This window comes from Ambystoma mexicanum, chromosome 2p, assembly GCF_040938575.1.
Source record: "Ambystoma mexicanum isolate Mex_15411 chromosome 2p, UKY_AmexF1_1, whole genome shotgun sequence".
In the NCBI taxonomy this organism is placed as follows: domain Eukaryota; kingdom Metazoa; phylum Chordata; class Amphibia; order Caudata; family Ambystomatidae; genus Ambystoma; species Ambystoma mexicanum.
This window is the reverse complement of record NC_090923.1, coordinates 1,119,227,022-1,119,250,992: the sequence shown is the minus strand read 5'-3', so window position 1 is coordinate 1,119,250,992 and position 23,971 is coordinate 1,119,227,022. Positions and strand designations below refer to the sequence as shown.

Sequence of the window (23,971 nt, the reverse complement as noted above, 5' to 3'; positions counted from 1 at the left end):
AGTGCCATGCCTGCAGGAAATGGGGGGTACAGGAACAGGTAGAGAGCCCCGGGCCCTCTTCAACCTTCACTGGATCCCACTGCACGCACAAATCACCATCAAGTCTTGCTGCATCATCTATAAGGCAATCGCCCTCAAGTCACCCGGCTACCTCGTGGAGAAACTCAACATCTCTGGTGGACAGCGCACCACCAGTAGCCAGGACACGTGCAGACTTGAAATTTGCTGCTGCACACAGAAAAGCACCAGGAAACAAGCCTTCTCTGCCTACACCCCCAGACTATGGAACCTCCTGCCTGTTAGCATCAGACTCGCCCCCACTCTCCTACAATTCAGAAAAGAACTCAAGATCCACTGCTTAAAGGAGTCTCTTCTCGTCAACATCTAGACCATCACGTCGCCGCCCCCCTGTGCCACCTGACTCGCTAGACACCTTCTGTCCCTCACTTCCTGGCCACACTGTACAGCTGTATCCCTCCTCTCTGCCCCTTTGTGTCCTAGCCCCCACTGCATATCTGTTCTGTTGTTACCTCTGAAAAGCGCTCCTTTATGCAGCTGAACTGTTGTATACCTCTATAAAGTGCTCCGTTGTGTATCTGTATTGTTGTATACCTCTGTAAAGCGCTCTGTTGCTTCTCAAAGCTAGGTCTGTGCTCAATAAATACCATAATAATGATAATAATAATAATAAAATAAAAGAAACCAAGATAGTGCAACCCTTCTCTCAGTCCAGCTCTCTAAACCGGGCTACTCTACCTCTACCCCTTCCCATGCCTGCTAATTTCAAAGGGGCACAAGCGCTCAGCACTGTGGTGTGAGACTGTATTTATTATGTCAGTGCTGTTTTTGAGGCACCAATTCCCAAGAGAACTACTGGAGAAGGTTCCTGTGCCCTGGGAGGGAGGTGTTGACCTTCCTCTGGGGATCAAAGAGGCAGCATCCTGCCCATTGTTCCACATGACAGTTGTGGAGACAGTCAGACCAGACACCAATATACATCAGTCCGGTCATAGCTGGGCCTTGTGTGTCACAGAGAGGACACTATTGTGATATCAAATTAATGTGGCTGTATAATTGTGCACTCGAAGTAGTCACCATGTCAGTAGTCACCATGCAAACACCTTATATTTAAGGATGTATGTGCCACCACACTAAGACATACAATTATTAAGTATAGAAACAGAAGTTTAAAAGATTAAAAACGTACCTCTGCCTGCAATAACTTTGTGTTTCCGCAACTGTCAGGAATGCAATGTGCCCTTTGAATCTGCCCTATCTTAATGTATGACTGAGGCTGAGGGCGTCTGTAGACTATCTAAGCAAAGTCATGTGTTTGCACTATAATTTTGGCCTGGAGCATTTATGAAAGAGCGATCTGATTAGCAGACATCCCTTGCATAATTTTATGTTTTTCAAATAAAAAAAAGCTTGGGCTTTCAGATGGCCATTCTAACTCCCCCGTCTTGCACTCTGAGATCCCTATTTCTCTTCAAAGTCTCTGTTCGTGGTCCGCCCTGTACTCCCCTCATTTAACCCTTACTTCCCTCGCATCCCCATTAGAACTCCCTGGCTTTCCCATGGTTTCATAGGTGTGCAGTCATAATGTCGACAGTCAAAATGTCGACAGTCAAAATGTCGACAAATAAATGTCGAAAAACAATAATGTCGACAAACAAAAATGTCGACATTTTTCGATATTTTTTCGAAATTTTGAATTTATTGTATGAATAAATAAATAAATAAATATATATAAGATGTGTTGAGTATGAGGGGTGGTTGGGGGGGTGTGGGGGGGTGGCAGGGGGGTGTTGGGTGAGGGGGGAACCCCCCATAGTAAATGATACTATTTTTATTTATTTAATTATTGACTAAATAAATAAATAAATATATAAATAGAATGTGTTGAGTATGAGGGGTGAAAGGGTGGTTGGGGGGGTGTGGGGGGGTGGCAGGGGGGTGTTGGGTGAGGGGGGGTTGGGGGGGACCCCCCCCATAGTAAATGATCCTTTTTTAGGTTATTTATTTATTCAATAAATAAATAAATAAATATATAATTGGTATGTGTTGAGTATGAGGGGTGAAAGGGTGGTTGGGGGGTGTGGGGGGGTGGCAGGGGGGTGTTGGGTGAGGGGGGGTCGGGGGGGACCCCCTCCATAGTAAAGGATCCTTTTTTTGGTTATTTATTTATTGAATAAATAAATAAATAAATAAATATATAAATAGAATGTGTTGCATATGAGGGGTGGGAGGGTGGTGGTGGGGGGTGTGGGGGGGTTGCAGGAGGGTGTTGGGTGAGGTGTTGATAGTTTTAAGGGTTTATAGTCATAATGTAAAAAAAAAAAATGTCGACATTTTTTTTCTCGAAAAAATGACTTTTAACATTATAAGTATAGGATGTCGACATTATTATTTTCGACATTTTTTTTCGACATTTTTGTCTGTCGACATTTTTTTTTCGACATTATGACTATAAACCGTTTCATAATATACCCTGTTTACTTATTTGCCAGTAATATATTTTAAAAGGCAGCCAGCCATGGGAATCCCTAGTTAGCCAACTGTTCATGTTCAGAGTTTTCCTTGCCATCCTAATTAATACAAAATAAACAATAGAAATACAAATGATGTTTGTTGCCCTCCTGGACTGGACTTAGAGGAAGAGTAATAAGCTGCTTGCTAGGAGATGCATATCAACAGATTTCAACGAGTTTGATACAAAAAGACACAAAGTGCGAATCCCTAATGTAAGTAAACATTTTTTGGTGCACAACGTAGGCATACATTTTGTGCCAGCTGTAAGGAAGGCATGGTACCAAACAGTAAGACAGACACAAGTGACCAGAGTTCAAGGGTGTTTATTGAACTTCAATTGAGTTTGAAAAGCGCCTAGCTAATCCTAAATCTAAAGATGGGAGCAAGCTACGACCATCAAATAATAATATTGCAGTCCTAGTGGTGTCTTGTCAAAATAAAAGGGCCTATACTAATAAACCTATTGCCAATGCTTACTTCTAAATACAAATAGCGTGGGAATGAATGTTATGCAAAAGAAAAGTGTTCATGAAATAATATGTCGGGATATTCAAGCCGTTGGCTTCCCTTCCCCACATTTTCAGCACAGGACAAGGCGGCACACGCAAGCTTGGCACAGTCTCTGGCTTCTCTAGCACGAGGGTGCAGTTCAAAACCTCAACATCATGGCCTTCTGTGCCAAAGTCTCTTTGCCATTCAAGGTCTCTTCTCCAGAGAGCCTGATGCAACACAAGAAACATCAACGTTCCTTCCTTAGGATTTCACATGTACAAATTCTCGGGTGATTTTCTGTTCACCCCGGTTCCCCCTACATCGGGCTCAGGCCCACTTTAACACAAAACCTTCTCGGGTGATTTTTGCTTCACCCCGGGTCCGCCTCTATCGGCTTCAGGCCCACTTTAACACAAAGCTTTCAATTGATCTCCCTCTCCCGGGCTCGGACCAACTTCATATACTTTGCCACAAACTTTCTTTACTCAACATCGAAGACTTTCAACTGTGCGTGGGATTTAGCTTGACCCGTCGCAGGACCACTTCGATTCACAATTCTCTACAACTCTTTCCCTTTCAGCTGGATACCTTACAGAGACCTTCGATTGAGCACGCACGCAGTGTCGGACCACTCTATCAAAGGTATCGTATCTTGGTTTCAAAGTTCAATCACTCATGGGCAGTTCAACTTTACTAGGGTCTTTTATCATATATATTTCAAACAATGTTCTTTCCAGTTCTCCGACAAATAATGCAGGATTCTTCAGTCTGTTTTCCTGGTCTTACGCTGTCCAATCTCAAGGGCTCATGAAAGCAACGGTTCCTTGTCGAAAAGGTCAAGGGAACTTCCCTCCTTGCGATCCCATTCTGTTTTGCCTTCTTTCTTCTCTCGCTAAACCGCCATCTTGGAACTGCTGTTTCCTCGGGTGTTCTGCCTTGCTCAGAGTGTGCTCTCGTGCTCTGCCTTTTATCTGTGTGGGGAAGCTTAATGGAAGTCAGGTATGTGTGATAGTCAGTAATTGCCTGACCTTGCTTGACCATTGCATTGGGACACGTCAGGTATACGGCTCGGGTCCGCTTTCTCTCATAGCGGGCTGTTTGTGAGAAAGTGTTTGTGTTGTAAAAGGGGAGGGGGACAGAGTTCCTAAATATCCTACTTGGTAGGATGGGGTATAGGTGTTATAGGGAAGGGGACACCGCGCCTCACCATCCGGTGTCCCTCGCCCACTCCCCGAAGACCACTCACCGAGGTGATCCTCCCGCACTGGTCCACCCCCAGGAACTGGATCCAAAAGCGATGGCCGTGTCCTGGCTACCTGGATGACAGATCCCCAGGGACTAGTGGGTGAGGCACCTTCTGGTTTCTCAGACAGCCTAATCCTGCCCCATTCTAAATGCAAATGAACAGAATGTATGGGCTGTTGGGTAGCTCCCTGTTTTACCACGGCTCCCTCTCTCCCGCTGCCCACATCCACGGCTCTCCACTGTCAGTCCTTTGTTACAGTGGAATTACATTAAACACAAAATCACATGTTGGTTAAGACAGCTTTATAGCATTCAGAAGGCATTAGAACTTGGTGATGGTAGTCTGTGGAACTGGACACAAAAGGATGCAATACCGTAGTGGCATCACAATCGGTGCAGCCCTCACACATGCAGCCCAAAAAGAAGCATTCACACATCAGCTCAAAATCATGTTTTCCTTTATTAATGTTCTTGGATATAAATTACAAGCAGATATTTTTATTAAAGAGATGCCCTTTATGGCATGCCAGGCACGCTACTGCAACATCTACGATTTCACATGGAAGGTGTAAGTTACATACTGCTCATGCAGAGCCACCTTCTGGCAAGAGTTGGAAGTAAGCCTGAGGCTGAAGGAACATAGCCCCTGGATGAGGGATAGATAAGTAATGCTGCATCCGAGTGGAGTGGAGTCCTTTGAGATCAGCTTCAGAAATGTCACTACCTACTTTTTAGCCATCTGTTATCGCCAGCTGATGTTCCTTTATAAATGATGAACGTTAGTTATGGTTTCTGGGTGATCCTGTTGGATCAGAGCTGGGTTTCTACCGCATTGACTTAACATTCCACACCTTGTTCGTGATCCATGATTCTAGGTGACTTCCTCTTTTCTGCAAGTGTTCCCCTTGCCCATCACAAACCCCTTTCCAAGTTGCTGAATGAAACTAGTCTTTCCCGAGGTTTGACAACATAAAAGTTCTCCTGAGGCACATGTTCAACAGACATCCAAACCGATAGGACAGAATGAAGTTTCGGGGACACTGCATCAGGCTGCTGCCCCTCAGGATCAGAATCTGTGACAGATATGGTTGTCTATCATGGGCACAGCTTGTTGACTGTCGGTGAGTTGTTTTCCTCGGTGAGGGACAAACCTAGGGACCAAAACAGAGAGACACAGTGTGAGATTTTGATATGGGAAAAGCTCATAGTCAAGCGGGGAGTAATCTAGTCGCCAGCAGCATGTTGAAGCAGTGCTGGAAATGGAAACAATGTACTCTGCGAACCCACCACCTGCGGGGGATTGATTTGAGCGGCAGAGCTGGGTTAGGGGTGGAGAACTGGCAGTCAAGATAGCCTGACCCCGAACAAGGCCCTGTCCCAGTTTGACAAGATAAAGCAGCAATGCTGCTATACCAAAATGTTTAAAAATATATTCTGTTTCTTATTAAGTATGTGTGTTTGAACCTCACTAGGACATAATTGCCAGTTTACAAAATGCTCAGTTATCAAATTACCTAATGCCGATTCATAGAATACTCAGAAACCCATACTGTCACACTCACACTAAGTCACACTCCCACTTACTTTCACACTCATTCAAACTCACCCTTGTACACACACTGGAACTCCAGACCTCTGGCATCAAGTCCATCCTAACATTATCAGGATTCAAAACACTCTTTAAAAAAACCTCCTCTCTCTTGAAGGATCACTTACGTTTACCCGGTGCACTCCCCATCCTACCCTATATCCTGGACATAGATGTATATTTTGCGTATGAAGCACTCTCAAACTCACTCTCACACTCACTTCCACAATTACACTCACTCCCAAACGCAATCACTTTCTCACATTCAATTTCACTCAGTGTCATACTTGCTGCCATGTTCAATCAGGCCCGCACTCACTCCTACTCTCACATGTATTCTTGCACTCGCTCACATACTCCCTCTCAAATTCACTCAATGAACCCAGACCCACTCCCACCCTACACTCATGTCATGGTATGTCGTCATTTGTCTTATCAAGATATGTCAAGTCATATCATGCCATCACATTTCTAGTTAGCTTCCAGTTTGGCATTTCCATTGAGCTCGACATAACCAGTAGCTTCCTAGTTTGAAATCCCCAGTAAGCTCTCAGTTTGACATTCCCTGTAAGTAACCAATCTGACATTACGACAATGATAGACATTTCCAGGAAGAACCCAGTTTGGCAATCACACAAAGCTCAAATTTTGCCATTCCCAAGATGGTCAGCATTGTCAACAAGAGCCCAGGTTGACATTCCTGGTATGCCTGACATTACCAGTAAGTTCTCAGCTTGACATCCCCAATAAACTTCCAGTTTGACATGCCCAGTAGGCTTCCCGTTCCTATTTTCCGATAAGCTCCCAGTTCACACAATTACAGTGCACTACAGTGAAAAATTCAAAATTAGTCCCACATATTAAGGATAGTCAGGTCTAAATGAAATCTGTGTACTTTTAACTGAAAGGAATCAAGACATATGGCCTCATCACAAGTCTGGCGGTAAGCAGGCGCTATTTCAACCGAGCGGAATTAGCTTTACCGCCGGGATCCGTGATGCAAATAGCGCTGTATCACAAGTATGTTTGCACACGCACACGGCCCTGGAGGTAACGCTAATTACGCTTGGTGGAAACAGCGTCGAAAAGTGGGCTACCACCCAAAAAACCAGCGCCAATAGCACTACTGCTGCTGGCGCAATTAGCATGCACTATTAGTGTGCGCTAGTACCACCAGCGAGAAATGCGTCACCGCCGGAACAGGAAACACTGCAGCAGCCATTTTTGAAAATCAGAATCCATCCAAAATCCGAGCCCCTGGCAGCCATCCACGCCCCTAGAGCATCCAAAATGTCTCAGTAGAGGGCAAAGGGCAAAGCAGCCCAAGATCGCTTGTGCAAATCAAAGTTCACAGAGGCAGAGCTCATTGTCTTGGTGGATGAGGTTGTGGCCCACCATGCAGACCTATATGGTGCCAGACAGAGGAAGACATGCTCCCAGTGCCGCACCCAGATATGGCAGGCGGTAAGCCAGAACGCGTTGGCAGTCAGCTGCGTCGCCTGCGACGGGGAAGACTGCCACAAAGTTGGAATGACCTGCGTGTGCGGGTCCATGGATTCCTGACCCAGCACAGACAGGACAGCTTGACCACCGGGGAGGCTCACCTCCACAACTCGACCTGATGCCCTGGGAGGAGAAGTGTAGTACTGTCATCGACATGGAGGGGATTGAGGGAGTTGGAGGAGTGAGGCGGGTGCTGGCAGCCAGGAGGCAGAAGGTGAGTCAGACCCCCCCCCACTTTGCATGTAACTACAACAGCACAGCATCCCCCAGTGGAACTACCCATGAGCCGGGCACTGCGACTGGTGCGTGGGAGCCATTACAGGCACGTACGGCAGCGCGAATATGCCAGTGAACCAAGGCCAACCCTGTGAGCCACAGCAGTTGGGTGGGCAGGAAAGGGACACATCCAAGCACCATGCACCACACAGCCATGGCGGGGGCATAGCAGTACTTCATTGGGACCTGGCAGTGACAAGTACCCAACCCCCCCAATTAACATGCGTAAGAGTCAAGTTGGTAATGGGGATCAGATGCATGCAAGTAAAGCCATGGCTATGCCACCAATGTACCCCTGCCATGCCACCACGGGCAAGTGAAATCCCCCAAGTGCCCCCCCTCCAGCATGTGTCCCCATCGTCGCCAATCCACTACCAAACGCAAGCAGGCCAGGCCTGTGCATCGGTGCAACAGACCCGTGCCACACCCCTAACCATGTAATTACTATCATGTATGCCAAAACACGTGAGGGAATGTGTCCTAACGCCATACCCTATGTCCACTACAGGCACACACGCTTCACCAGAGGCGTCAGGGGATGAGGACGCAGCAGGGCCTTTTCACATGCGCCCTCCCGTACCAGCACCACCACCCCACAAAGGGGACACCAAAAGTCACCTAGGCGTAAGACGCACCCACCACACCCAACTGCAGCAGAGGCATGCCCACACCACAAGCCCAGCCTGCTAGGAGCACACCGTTTGCATGTGAGGATACGATTGTGGCAGTTCAGGCTGCCAGGGAGGACACAATGCCCCGACAACCATCACCCAGCAGGTACAAGGGGCGAACAGCAGCAGCAGTGATGGCCACCATGCAGCAGTGCCCCAGACACCAAACCACAATCACTGCCCTCCACCACCCAACACACCAGAGCGCAGTCCGGGAAATGGAGTGCAGCCCAAGCCCACAGGTCCTATGACACTGGTGGCGTGCACACACCTCGGAACCAGACACTGACACCAGCTCCTATGGCTCCCCAGTTGTCAGACCCACCAGGTGACATCCCCCCTCTCCATCCCAGCCGACGGGCGCCCTGGGAACTGTCATGGAACATATAAATGTGATGGAGGAACGTCAGCGCCAAATAGAGAACATTGCCACCGCACACAGCCAGCACATGCAAGCTATAAGTGACACCATCCAAGCGGCCATGAGGAGGATGGCCCGCGACGATGCTCGGACCAGGAGAGTCATGGAAGCCTGCCCAGCCTCACTGACAGGGTTTGGACAGAGGGTGCATGAGAAATGCGAGGGGATCTATGCCCTAGCTGAACAGATGAGGGAGAGCAATGCCCTACAACGCAGGTGGTAGCTTCTGTTGCATCCACCTCCACCACCCCCACAGAGGAATCCCAAAAAGGCACCCCTAGGCGGAGATCCCTGCGCCAGCTGCGCTCCTCGGATGCTGGGTGTCGGAAGAAGGGGACATAGCCATCATGAATGGACTGACACTTGTTGGCCTGAGTGGCCATGTTATGGACACGCTGGTGGGTGGGGGAGCGGGATTGTGTGCTGGGGTGTTGGTGGTTGGTGGAGGGAGGGGTGATTGTGTACAGGGGTGTTGGTGGTTGGTGGGAGGAGGGTGGATTGTGTGTTGGGGTGTTGTTGGTGGGAGGGGGTATGGAGTTTGAAAAAGTAACATACAAATCTGTTGAACAAATAACATGCAAGGACATTCATGATTGTGTTCTTGTGCTCTTTTTTTACACTGTACTGGTTGTGTACTGGGTCAGGTCAACATACGAAATGTAATTGTCTATTAGCGCCTGTCGGGCCACTCTCCCTTCCCTCACTTCATCCCTGTGGGTGTCTGCCCTGGCTTCTGCCATATGGTCGTCATCTCAATCTTCCTCTGGGTGTCCCCTGTCAGTGTCGGGGGGTAGGGGCACAGTCCTCCTAGGCAAGTGTTATGGAGCATAGCCCACACCAAGATTATTTTCCCTACTTTGCCAGGGGCATACATCATGGCCCCTCCAGTGCGGTCCAGGCACCAGAATGGTGCCTTCAGGAGTCCAAAGGTGCGCTCTATGCATACGCGGGTCCGGCTGTGGGCATGGTTGTAGGCGGTCTCATGTGGAGTACGTGGGTCACGCACAGGGGTCATCAGCCATGCCTGCTGCAGATATTGAGAGAACCCAAAGGGTGTCTCACTTGCTAGTCCCCGGGGATCTCTCTCTTAGGTGGCCAGGGCACAGCCATCGCCTTTGGATCCACACCCTGTGGATGGACAAGTGCAGGAGGATCACCTGGGTGGGGGATTTTTGGGAAGTGGGGGTGGGTCAGTCGATGGTGAGACACGGTATTCCCCCTTGCGTACCCATACTCCATCCTATTTTATAGGACTCTCCATCGTTCCAACTCCCCTCCCCGCCCCCCCTCTACACAAACACTGGGCCGAGGAAGAAGAGAACTGAGAGCAAAGAGGCTAACACTTGCATATCTCATGGGACATGTCCTGTTAATAAGGTCAGGCAAAGTCAGGCACGTGAACTTAATCAAATACATCTGATAGCCATTACCTCCACCCGCACAGATAAAAGGCGGAACATAGAGACACACTCTGAGCAAGTTGGGACACACGAAGGAGCAGACCTTCCGGGGCGAAGGCAAACCCATTGGAGCAGGATGACCGATCGAGGCACAAGAGCGAAGGGTAGGAAAACCCTGAAGATCCCTGCAGGAGGTTGTTGCCTCTGGGAAACCATGAAGGATACGCGGAGAAAGCCACGTCCAGACAAGAAGAAGCCTGCATTTTGTTTAAAGGACGCCAGCGACCCTTCCGTGTGAACGGCAGAGTTGAGGAGGCGAGCCCAAGCCTGTGGTATCAACTTTGACTTGTGAATCAAAGCTGCAAAGACAAGAAAGGAATTCACACAACCGGTGAGTTAGCGAAAGACATGAAAGGCCAGTTTGTGTCAACAAAAGATTGAAGCCGCAACAGGGTATCTCCGATTGAATGTTGCATGCGTGCTGATGAGATGCAAAAGAAAGCACATGAGTAAACTTTAAAAGTTATCGAGACCACCAGGTGGCGCGGACCATGATGGCTGTGTGAGATATCTGCCCCGCTCAAGCCCCGTCTTGCTTGAGCATTTGAGATCTCTCCCCCCGGAATAATCAGTGGCATCCTGCGTTTTGCACACCCTTTTGGGGCCCAGAACAAGACTGGGAGCCAGGACACAGTTCATCCTGAGCTGTGAGTGTGGCGAACAGCGACGCAGCCTGAAGTGGTAATATAACTCTAAATAAACAGGGAAACCCCATGTGAACACTCTCCACAAAAAAGAAACAGGGTCAGGAACGCTAACCCCAGCAAATCCTTCAGTCTCAAAGGTACATACAAAACATATACATTTTATTCAATAATCATAAAATATGATAAAATCACATACATTTAAAAAAGCAAAGTGCTCGTGACAAAAGCATAATTCATTATCAATAATCAATAATCAAAATTCCTGAGTGCCATTCAATGGAATCAGTTTAGTTCCACCTTTGCTTATTCAATAAAGCGTGTAGAGGTGAACTCTGTTCTTTACAGATCTTTTCAAAAGAACTAAGTCTTTAAACAATCCTGGTATTTTGCCTCGACATGTTTCAGTTCCTTCACGTTAGTTTAGAATTTTCTTCAGGAGGATTTCTAGATACGTCACTTGAAATTGCAACACAACATTAGAGGCCATTGTGCCTCACAGCATCTAAGTCTGTGTAGTTTAAACAGGACTGCTCGGATTGTTGTAGTGGGCGTCTGAAAATGAGGGGGAAGGCTGGTTTCTATTTATTCAACCAGTGTTTGTTCGTTCCACCTACGAGATGGTCTCGTCTTATTTGATTTGCAGTCGGGATCCCCGAAGGACTCTGTGTCCCTCAATATGTGCTGTGGGTCATAATCCAGTGACTTTATGATGCAGATAACCGCTGTTGCTGCTGGCTCCTACGTTTACATGGATCGTGCAGTCAGGTGGAGCCTTCACATTGAAGTTGTTAAACCAGAGTTTGCTCTCACTGTAGAACGCCTGAAGTGGGCCTGCAGCGAAGGGGAGTTTGTCCTGCGGTGCCCCTGAGGCGTGAGGTGTCCAGAAACGAGCCGGGGAAGAACAGAGCCAGTGACACGTGGAGTCACCTGTCCCGAGGTGCCCAGACCACGGAGGAGCCGGTGGAGCTGTCATGAAGCGAAAAGAGGCATCCAGGGAGAGAGGAAGAGACGTGCCATGGGCCTGCAACTCTGCTCTGGCTGCCCTGCGGTGAGAAGAGGACAGCTACTGAGAAGCCCACTGGACTCCACGCAGCAGGTGAGAGGGGGGGGGTGGAGGAGGTGCAGTGAGACACTCGCCCGAGCCCGGGGCTGTGTTAGTACTTTGGCCCGGTGCGGGACGCGAGTGCGGCCGTGCTGTGGTGGCCCACCCTCCGCCACACGACAATACAGCCATATTACGACAGCCAGGAGGCCCGGGAGCACGCGAGGAGCAGCGGGAGAGCAGTCTATGCGGACACGGGCCCGTGGAGGTGAAAAAGAAAAATATACAATAAAAAAAGAAAAGAAAGCAGAAGAAAGAATTAAAAACTTGCCCCAAAGCCCACTAAGTGGCCCCTACGAAGAACAGGGGGACGCTGCCCCCCGGTTCACATTAACAGCTGCCCCCCCCCCGGTTCACATTAACAGCCGGGGGCCAGGCTGGGCCTCTGCAGGAGAAAGGCGATAGCAGTGGAAGGACACTCCTAGGGCCCCAAGGGGAGGTTGCTTCTTGTACGGCGTGCAAGCCACAAACTCACTCAACACCATGTCTGGAGATAGGGTCATGCCTGGTCTGCGCGGACACTGGGAGCCGGCACAATTCTGGGCACACACCCCCATTGGGCAGGGTGGTGACACGCTGGAACTAACAGCTACATTGTTTCCCACAGGAAGGAGCTTTGGTGAGATGATCTTCCATAGAAGAGTAACCACATTACTGAAAACCACTCAGGTGCCTCACAAGAAATGCTTATTGGCGCGCCCAACTTAAAGCCCACAGCGTGCCCAGCCATACTTTCAAGCTCCCATGGACCCATAATTGATGGCGTAGCATGCCTGAGACCGCCTGGCTGTCTAAGTCCCCACAGGTGAGAAGGGGAGACATAGGAGTCTGCAGGAGACGAAGAAACAGTGCTGCAAAGGGCGTGAAGGGGGGGTACCAATACGATGGAGAAACTGGGCCCCTACCAGAGACACATATTGATAGTGTCATGAAGTGCGACGTTGTCTCAGCTAGAGGAATCAGAGACCTCTGAGGACCCTGGAGCCCTAGTAGACGGTGGAACGGGGACCAAGGGAGACTGAAGTCACCAAGGGCCTCAAGCAACCTCAAGAAAGACCCAGTGTTAGCCAGTGGACACACCGACCATTGGGCACACTGCCAGAGACTACGCTGGAGAAGAACCAGGGACTGCAGAAGCATAGCAGTGGGGCGCAGTCTGGAGTACAGGTCCTGCAGCGTTTCAGGAGGGACCGGATGGAAGATTTGAGAGGGAACCACATAGCGCAAGCAGAAATGGTGACAGAGGGGGGGCAGACCGGCACCGACCTTAACCAGAGAAGACCTCAAGGACATACTTCAAGAAATTAAGGCAATACGGACAGACATTCAGGCCTCGATATGCGACCTGAAAGGTTGCATAGACAAGCTAGAGGACAAGATGGAGGGAATGGAGAATAACCATCTTTAGGTGGACCTCCTTGTTATGAAGTATGAGGCTTGCTTAATCGACCTGGAAATGCGTGAGGAGAAAACCGTCCTGAAGCTGGATGACCTGGAAAATAGAGAGCGTCAGAATCATCTACGCATCCTCAGAGTCAGCGAAGAAAGGGAGAGTCTCCAACAGAGGTTGGGAGGAAAGTGCAAGGCCTTATTAACCAACTTTTCACATTGGAAGGGGGGAAGGAAGTACAACTGGAGAGGACGCACATAGGAGGAGGCGGTCAATAGTGGTCCGCTTTCTGAGAGAGAAGATGGAGGTACTGAAGAAAGCGAAGTGACTGGGGAGCTTCCAATATGAAGGTGACACGATCAGGGTGTTCCAAGACTTGCCAGGGCTCACCTTAACTCGTCGCAGAGACTGTCGCCCTCTCACGCAATGGTTGACAGAAAGAGGCATACGGTATTGCTGGTCTTTCCCATTTGCACTATCGTTCGAAGAAAGGGGAAGCGGATTACTGAGTGACCAGCGGGAAGGAGGCGCATCATGTTCTCCAAGTCCTTAAAGGAGGAGACCCTACGGGGGTAAACGAGGGGTCGGAGGTTGAACCTATGGAATAGCGTGGATCGGATGGGCCGCAAAGTATAAAGAAGAAAATGCAGGGTGGCAGGAAAAGTAGAAAAAGCCTGTTAAATCTGTACTTATGAGCAAGCCGTGGTGTTGTGTGATATGTGAAGGGGGGAGGTATGGTGATCATGGAAACGACGGGCTGAGCAAGCACTCATCCCTGGTGGCCCATCATATGGTGGACGTCTCTGAGGATAGGTTAGTTATAGTGGGGGAGGCAGAGGGGGAGAAGGGGAGAAGGAGCGGTGGAGAGAGGGGCAAGGGGTGGGGGGAGTTCAGGCGGTTGATATTTAAAGGCACAACTAAAGCTTGCACGGAGAGTTCAGTACGATTCGAGGTCAAGTGGTCAGGAAGGAGAGTCAAGCCCACTAATGGTGCTCTCTGAGAAAGGGGGTCGGGCTGAGGTTCTCAAGATGGGAACATTGAATGTTAAGGGCCTCAACTCACCCACCAAACGTAAACTTAAGAGGAGAGAAATGTAAAATGGAGACCTAGATATCTTACTGGTACAGGAGACAAGGATGGCCAGAGGGGAGGAGAGACGTATTACAGGGTCGCACGTGGGGCAGACGTTTTGGGCCTCGGGGCCCACCAACAAAGGGGGTGTGGGTATCCTCTTCAGTCAAAAAACGAGGGTGGTTGACCTAGTGGTTTGGAAAAGAGAAGACGGGAGGGTCTTGTTGGTCTCTGGGTTTCCAGAGGGCTCCAGGGTGACCGTTGCTACCATATACTGGCCAAACTAGGGACAAATGCATTTCCTGAGGGAAGCCATGATGTAATACTCGGCAGAGCCGTGGGTTTACTCCTGGTGGGGGGCGATTTCAACATGTGGGCCGACAAGGAGATGGACCACAGTAGTGGGCAGGTAGCCTTAGGTGGTGGGGAAAGGCCGGCAGAAGGCAGATTTATGGATCACATGTCGGAACAATGGCTAGTTGATGTGTGGCGGGAGTTACACCTGGTGGAGAGGGTGTTTACCTTTTTCTCCCCTTTTCATGGATCTCGTACGAGGATAGACTACTGGTTTGTACACCAGAGGTGTGTCGGTAGAGTTACCACGTGTGACCACGTCCTGATCAGCTGGTCAGATCATTATATGGTTGAGATGGCTGTGACCCTGACGGGATTGAGGCCCCGGGAGACCCTATGGCGATGCAATGATACACTCTTAAGGGACCTTGTTCGTAGAAGAGATGAGGGCTGCGATCAAGGATTTTTTCACATTGAATGACACAGGGGAGGTGGAGAAGGGGATGTTTTGGGACACAGCAAAGGCTACATGGAGGGGTCTTCTCATTCGAGAGGGTGCCTCCAAAAAGAGAACTAGAACCCTGTTAGCCGGGAAACTCCAGGGAGAAATACGTGGCCTGGAGAGGACTGCAGGGAAGAGGGAAAGAGAGAGGGTTGGAGACATGCAGTTGGCAAGGGAGAAAGGTAGAGAACTGAGAGACCAGGTGATGGGCAAGGTGCTTGCCAGTCTGCAGTTCCTGAAACAAAGATACTATGAAAAGGGGGACAAGGCCGATGCGCTGTTGGCGGCCGGGCTTCGGGGCCAGAGAGCTGACAGATGGGTGGCCGGTGTTCGAGATGGAGGGGGGCAGCTTAATTCCCTGGCGGGGGAGGTGGCCCAGGAATTTGTATGGGAGAGATGGGGCGGGGAGGAATGAGGAGTTAGAGGAATACCTGGACGGGGTTACCCTGCCGAGCCTCCAGATCAGCGAGATTGGTGAGTTGGAGGAGGAGATCACTCGAGAGGAAGTAATGAAGGCAATTGGGGGACTCAAGCTGGGGAAAGCTCCGGGGGAGGATGGATACACGGCCGGATTCTACAAGACCTTTGCTGGGACGCTCTCACAGCTCTTGGCAAGCCTATTTAATAATATCATGGCAACAGGGAGGGCTCCCCCATCCTTTGGGAAGGCATTCATAACAGTTATTCCTAAAGCAGGCAGGGACGCAGAGAGTTGTAAGTCGTATCCGCCAATCTCCCCGCTTAATGTCGATGCTAAAAGTTTCACTAGGGTGCTTGCCTCACGCATGGAAAGCCTCATGCCTAAATTGGTCCATTCCGATCAGGTGGGGTTCATCCAGGGTAGGCAGGGCGCTGACACCCTACGCAAGATGCTACATTTAATGGGGGCTGCAGCAGGGAATGTGGGGAATCCAGTTCTGGTGGCCTTGGATGCCGAGAAGGCTTTTGATCGCGTAGACTGGGGCTTCCTCCGTGGGGTGTTGAAGAAATTCCGGTTCGGGGAAGGGATGCAGAGGGGAATACGGGTGCTTTACGCAGCCCCGGTTGCCAGGGTCATGGTGAATCGGCACCTGTCGCAGTAGTTTGAACTGCAGAGAGGTCTGAGACAGGGCTGCCCTCTCTCTCTGCTCCTGTTCGCTTTAACGATGGAGGTACTGGCGGAATACCTGAGGTTGGCTCCAGGGGTTGAGGGTATCAAGGTGGGGGCAGAGAGTTTAAACTGGGACCGTAAGCAGATGATGTGATGCTCCACTTGGTGAATCCGGGCGGAACTGTCCCAGCGGCTCAGGCAATTATTGAGGAATACGGGAGGTTCTCTAGCTTACAGGTCAATAGGGATAAGTCTGTGATATTCCCCTTTGCGGCAGATGGGGTTAGAGATGTAGACGCGCTCAGATCCCTGGGTTTGCAGATCCAACAAGAAGGTTTCAAATATTTAGGCATCAACATAGTTAGATCTGGAGAGGACCTGTGTACCGCTAATTACCCCCACCCTATTCGAGAAACTATTTGCAGAAATGACTTCATGGGGGAAGGGGCAGCTCTCCTGGATGGGGAGGCACAATGCAGTGAAGATGAACCTCCTCCCGAGGGTACTATACCTCTTCCAGATGTTACCGGACAGGACCCCTGAGGCACTCCTGAAGGAAGCGAAGTCACGTATTTTGAAGTTTCTTTGGCAAGGCCGGAGGCCGAGGACAGGATATGGAATGCCAATAATGCCAAAGGACAGGGGAGGGGTTGGACTTCCGGACTTGTCCACACATTATAGGGCGACACAATTTAGGGCCCTGGTTCCACACCTTAGGGAGGACCCGGAGAGGCAATGGGTGTTTTTGGAAAACCAGCACAGGCTTCCGGCGACAGTGGGGGAATGGGGTTGCCAGACATTTCGTCGAAAAAAATTGGTCGACCAGACAAATGGTCGAACCAATTTGGTCGAAAACCAAATGGTCGAAAAAAATTTTTTTTTTATTTTAACCCTTTTTTTTTTTTTTTTTTTGGGGGGGGGTCCCCCCAACCCCCTTTTTTTCTCTAAAAACCCCTTTTTTAACTAAACGAAAACCCGAAAAATAAATATATAAATAAAAAAAAAAATTCGACCATTTGGTTTTCGACCAAATTGCGTCGACCAAATTGCAGTCGACCAGTTTTTTTTCGACGAGTTGTCTGGACACCGGGGAATGGCTCTGGGTCCCGAGAGGTAGCCTCCCTAAGCGCATCCGAGATCATCCGATCCTGGGAGTCCATTGGGAGGTGTTGGGCATGGGTGGGAAAAAGGAGGGGATTACCACATGGCCCTCTCCGTTGAGCCATATCTGAGCCCCACCAGTAAGAGACGCGATACCCGAGGTTGAACGGCACCAGTCCATTCATGCTTCGAAGGTGGACTTGTGAGGGTAGGTCAGCTGTGGAGAGGAGGTGACTTTATAAGCATTCAGGACTTGGAAATCGCGCTAGAAATAGGCAAGCTACTGGTGCTCCTGTGCCTTAGGCTAAAGGGAATTTTCACAGCAGGAAAGTGGAAAGAGTGTATACAGAGGGAGCTTATGCCAGTAGAAAAAGTCTTGGATGGGCATACGGAAATGAAGGGCCTTATCTCATGTCTCTATGGGGCCCTTTTCGAGCCAAAGGTGGGAACCACAGTGGGGCTTCGGGCCCGGTGGGAGAGGGACCTGGGGATGGAGGTGGGGGAGCACCTATGGCATCTAATGTGCAGGAGGGCCTTTAAAATGTCCATAGCGTGTCAGTACAAGCTCCATGCTGTGAAACTGTTCCACCAGTGGCAATACGATCCAATGTGCCATTCCAAAATGTTCGACACAGTTGACCCCCAGTGCTGGCATGGTATGTGGTGCCAGGGCCGACTACTGGCACATGTGGTGGGGCTGTCCCAGGATGCGTGTGTATTGGACAGAGGTTCTAGGCTGGATCAAGGAGGCAGGGGGAGGAGAAAGCACCCTCGATCCCATGTTGGTGCTGTTTGGGTTAGTGAGGCCTGAGGATCAGTGGCTTCCCCTCACACCACTGGTGCATTTTCTCCTGTTGGCAGCACGTGCCTGCTGGGATAGATATTGGAAAATTAGTCTCCTCCCCACGGTAAAAGAGTGGTCAAACACAGCAAAAGACGTTTACACAATGGAGAGGATCACAGCAGCTATTCATGGGGGAAGTGCATCCATTGAAACAGAATGGCTTCAATTTTGTAATGTGTTTGGATGAGGGGAGGAGGACAGATGGATTTCACAGAGAGGACCGGCAGGGGCCCATCACCGACAGTGATATAGGGTTGAATAGGTGCTTATGGACCACTTGACATTTATTGATGTACAAACACACAGTTTGTCATGTTCAGTTGCCTAAAGTACTTGAAATGTTGGGGGGTGGATGGGAGGTGGGGGGTCTCGGGCGGGGTCTAGTAGAGAGTACATGAGGATTTCTGGAGGACATGTTCCTCATGTGTTTGTCTTTCTCAAATGCTTGGTATTGTTCAAAATTAATAAACTTCAATTTAAAAAAAAAAGCTATCGATTACTGTGAAGCCAGTGATACAGAGTAGAAGAGTGGTCCGGTGAAAGGAAATAGCCCACTCGAAAGTCTCAGAAAAATGTTTGATGTCTTGTTGTAAAGCGACAAAGCGACCAAACTATGAAATGCGCAATGGTCAAGATTAATCCTGTTGAAAGGGGAAGTTAAAAGGTGATTGCTTTAAGAGAAAGATTTCTTTGAACTTTTATGAGTTTTTTATGGAAATATCAAGACCAGGAGACACTGGGTCAAAGAACACAAGGGAAAGCTGAATTGAAAGTCAAAGTGGTCCTGTGCAAGTCTATGGAAAAGCCCTTGCACATTCGGAAGTCTTCCACATCAGCGAAAGGTCTAAGTCCAACTGAGAGAGACCGGGAACAGGAAATAAGTTAGGGGAAGGGAACCCCTAACGAATGTGAATGAAGCTTGGGGAAGGGAACCCCTGCAAGTGCTGTGATTGCGAGGTCCGAGCCCGGCTGAGGGAGATCTACGTTGAATCGGGTACTTTATGTCTGGAGAGGTCCGACCCCGACAGAGGGAGAACTACGTGAACTTTTGTTGAACTGTGAAAGAACTTTTGGTGAACTGGAAATAAGCAACTTTAACGTGGAAGACCAAGCGGGCCTCGACCCACGTTTTGAACTGCCTTTTTTGATAACCTGAGCCAGAGGGTGTCATCGTGTCTACGGCGGGGCGCCTTACTCCACTTTGTCCAACGTGGGGAGGAGAGCTGACTCAGCCACCTTGATCTTTTATTTTATAACACTGACTTTCCTTTGCATACACATTCCCCTTTACACAATTTCTGTATAAGAGATAGGGCAGACAATAGGTTTTGTTAGTATAGGCTATTTTGATTTGACATAGACCAACTAGTACTGTGTTTTCTTTATTATTTAATGATAGAGACTACTCCCATCATAGCTATAGGGCAAAGTAGGAGTTTTTCCGAACATCAAGAATTTAATAAAGGTTTTGAAACTTGTAGCTCTTGTGCCAGTGTCATACTTGTGATACCATGCCTCCCTTACAATGTCCTGAGTCACCTGCATGGGGTGGAATACGGACATCAGTCATTTGTCTCATGCATGAGTCTGCAGTCTCAACGTATCTGACAATTGTTAGCCGTGAGCATTCTTGTGTGCATCCGGCCCATGCAATTTGTATGCGTGAGGGGTGTGCATCCTTTGTATATCATGCCATGAATTACTTGTCCTGTACATGCACCCGGTGACTTTGTGGTGGGTGTTCAGTGGCGTGTCCCGGTTGACTGCACATGGGCAGATGGCTGTGGCACGGGTGGATATGCTGTTGGGTGCTGCTGTGTGGATCTGCGCTGTGCTACATTCAAGATGCATTGTGGGACATGTGGTCTGATGTGTAATTGTGATGGCAGCGGTGTGTGTGCATCATCATGTGTGTGTCCAGGTGTGTGAAACGTATACATGCACCCTCGGATGCCCCCCAATCGATGGTGCAGAGGCTGCACGGGTGCTGCCAGTGCCTAATCTTGACATGCAATGCTTCCTGCGGCTACCCCCACCCCTTTTTTTCTTGTGTTTCAACGTGCATATGTGACAGGTTTGTACTCACCCACAATCCAGGTCCGTTGTCCTCTATGCCGCTCCATGTATCCCGGCAGTGTGCTGTTGAGTAGGAGGACAATGGAGTCGTGGGTGGATCCTGGGTAGCGGGCACAGCAGTGGGTTCTGATGAGGTCAGGGCCACAGGTCACCTGCACGTTCATGGAGTGGTAGTACTTCCGGTTCCTGTATAAGACCTCATGGGCCTGGAGCGCAATCAACGCAACATGGGTGCAGTCGATGGCTGCTATCACATTGGGCAGTTGAGCGGTGGCATAAAAGCATGCCTTCATGTCATTGGCCTGGGTGGTGGGCAGTGTGATGTGTTGACTGACATGGCACAGAAAGGCATCCAGCACCTTGCCCTGGACTGCGCTGAATGTTGATTGTGCCATGCCTTGCATCATCGCCACAGAGTGCTGGAAGGTGCCGGGCCCCAGGAACTGCAGGACTGCCACCCGCTTCACCAGTGGGGACACAGCTGCACAGATGTTGATCCTGCTCCCAATGACTTCATGTATTGTGGCCAGCAGCTCAGTGATGGTCTCGCTGTACTCAGTTACCAACTGGGTGTCACTGAGGGCCCACGGTGATGGCCTGACCCTGGGAATGGGTGCTTGCCTTGCGGAAGCTGCTCTCCTCCTCCTCCTCCTCCTCATTTCACCCCCCCCGTACTCCCGGTGCCCTGGCCTGGTTGTCCTGAGCAGCTGCCTGTCCCAGCTTGCAGCAAATAATGGCAGCATGGTGTTGGAAATAGTTTTTGGGACCTGGGAGGGCCTCTGTTGTGCATTGTGTTCCCCTGTGGCTTGAGTCCTGGCACCTGGCTTCATTTACCTCCAGCTCGAGGCTGGGGGTAATTCTCAGCTGTACTAGCGCTCATTTTTGGTGCTAATAAGGCTGTTCGTGCACTTATGATATGGCTGTATTTGCGCTTTGTGTTGTCGGCGCTATTAGTGCCAGCTGTAATAGCTCCAGCTGTAACTGCGCTGGTACGTTTTGAGTCTGGCAGTGTTTGCGTGACTTGTGGTCCGACAGAGCAGTATTGGCAGCGCTAATACTGTTACCGCCGGATTTAAGGGCTACTGCTCAACTCGTGATGAGGCCCATAGCCTTATCCCGCAGATAACATAATGACAGGCAAGGTGATGATGCCCATAGAAATTCATGCTGACATAAAGGCTCTCTAAATGCTTTAAACTAAATTGGTACTGTAAGGGTGAAGAAGTACGAGTCTGACATAGTGGTGGCATAGTGGTTGGCAGAGACTTTTATTGAGGAATAAAAGTAAAGAAAACCTATATTGCCCTATTTCTAAGAGGGGCTGCCTTGTGTCAACAAAAATACTAAGGATTCTGTCAGGATGTCCAATAAAGTAAAAAGTCCACCGTCCTGTGTCCAAACCTATTTCCGCCGCTTACACTCTAAACTGGGTATCTTCTTGGTCCAGAAGGATGACTCCCTCCTTCTGGATGATAGCTTAATGTTCACTTTCCGATGAGGAAACAAAAAGAGTTCTACTAGTGTTAAATCAAAAGGTCACAGTAAGTTCGCCAACATTTTCGCCAATATGTAGAAAAAAGTCTCTTTAGTTCCATTTCCAGTTCACACTGTCACAGGGATGCTTTCGTCCCCCTAGCCTTCTCGGGCTTCTCAAAATTGGCACAAAACGATTGATGGGGGAATGTCTTCCTTCCCCTTGCCTTTCTCAGGCTTTCTAATTCACAAAAACCCAGTTCTCAAATATCAGGGGGAATGTCTCCCTTGACCAGGCCTTTATCAGGTTCCTTGTTTCACAATACACAGTTCTTAAATACCAGGGTGGATGTTTCCCTTCCCCTGGTATTTCTCATGCTCACTGACGAAGCAACAAATCTGGTTCTCTATCCTGCCAGACTTGTTGATGGAGATCAGTGTTCTTAATGGTCTTTCTCTGGTCAATGGGTGCTCAACCCTTCTGACTTCTTAACCAAAGTTCACTTACCAATGTGTGGGTCCCAGACCCCTGTTTGCGTGCTTCTTGGGACTTCCCTGACTTGATATGGGTCCCCAACCCTTGTATATGGCTCTTGCAGGGCTTCCCCGACTTCTTATGGGTCCCAGAAACTTGGTTGTGTGCTTCTCGGGTCTTCCCTGAGTTGATATGTGTCCACAACCCTTGTATGTTACTTTCGCAGGGCTTCACGGACTTCTTATGGGTCCCAGACCCTCGGATGTGTGCTTCTCAGGACTTCCCCAAGTAGATATGGGTCCCTGACCCTTGTGTATGGCACTCGCAGAGCTTTGCCGACTTTGTATGGGTCCCAGACCCTTTTTTGTGGTTCTTTTCTTCCCCTCGGGGCTTTCACAGGACTTCCCCTGGTACTTGCACATTCCCAGTGACCTGCGTACCTGGTTTCTCATCCTCTGCACATGGGCGGCTTCCCTTGGTGCCTGTGGAGCGCAATAGGGTCTCTCTCGCCTTCTCTCCCGCTCGGGTTCCATGCTGCGGTGGCTCTGCAGTGGAAGCGGTGTGGTCTTGGTCTTCCACAACGACCAACGTGGAGAGACGCCAGGGAATTGGTGTTGGGTATTCGGCAAGCAATCTCCTGCCTCTGGCCCTTCTCTACACCAATGAAATATATAAGGGGGCAAGGGACCCTCTTTTTTGTGTATTGGGGCCAGACTGTGGAGGGTTAGTGGGGACTATCAGAACAGAATGTAGAGTCAACGGCTACCCCTTTCATAGACGTACAGGAGCTGCACCTATACTACAGTGAGGATAGAGTTGCATATGCTAGCCCAAAGATCACAGAGAGGTAGATGTGTCATAAAACACAGTTTAATAGATGACTAAATGAACATTTAAAAATAGGCAAGAGCCTATATAACACAAATAGTATAGAACACAAGTGAAACCAAGGGATACATTTGTGTGGGGGATAGTAGCAAACACAAGTGCAATTTCATGTACTGCTGCATAGGTAGCGGTACGTTATCATTGTCAACACGTATAATAGGTGTTTCTGGTTCGGATAAAAATGGAACACAACAGGTATTGCAATGAAAAGGCAGGTTTTCTGAGGGTACCGAACTGTCGTCTGGACATTGATAATAATGTGAAGGTAGACAACTGATGTAGGGGCTTAGTTCACCTAAAGGAGTTTAAAAAGAGATGAGATGTTTTATGAGTGATCATAACCTTAACAGTTAGGGAAAAGAAGACACTGTAGTGGGTGACCTACCTAGGTAATTCAGGTGGCGTCTTAAAAAGAAAAAGATGTGCCCGCTGTTGTTAGTGCAAGCAGTGCTGTCTATTGGATACGGCAAAGGCTGGGATCTGGTAAGAGAAGGAGGCTGAGTATTAGCCACGAGAAGGAACAGACTTTGTACAGGAATTTGACAAAAGGCCACACAGCCTACCTGACATAGCGAGGTGACGTCTTAGAAAAATGACCGTCTGGGTAGGAGGCAGTATGCTGAAAGGATGTTCGATAATTCTGTTGTGGTTCAGTGGGTCAAAGATTCAGGGTGCCAAGGGGTATGGCACATCAATTCAAGAGAAAAAGGCTAGAAATGAATATAGGAAAAGGGTGTGGTCTAGATTAATGATAGACCTTGCAGTGGTTAGGTGTCCTGTAAATGAGACGGGGTGGCGGCTGGCTTGGAAACTCGGCGTGGCGCGGCCAA

General features: G+C 49.3%; 1 protein-coding gene across 3 annotated transcripts in view; it reads right to left on the bottom strand.

Annotated features, from left to right (window-relative positions):
• Positions 1–4,710: 4,710 nt before the first annotated feature.
• The window catches only part of CCDC88B (coiled-coil domain containing 88B), a 1,445,666-nt gene continuing 1,426,405 nt past the window's right edge, over positions 4,711–23,971 (bottom strand). For all 3 annotated transcript variants that reach the window (XM_069645149.1, XM_069645150.1, XM_069645151.1), the window contains exon 28: positions 4,711–5,420. In XM_069645149.1, the coding sequence (XP_069501250.1) occupies positions 5,365–5,420 (56 nt within the window). In that variant the 3' untranslated portion in view covers positions 4,711–5,364. The remainder of the gene's footprint in view (positions 5,421–23,971) is intronic.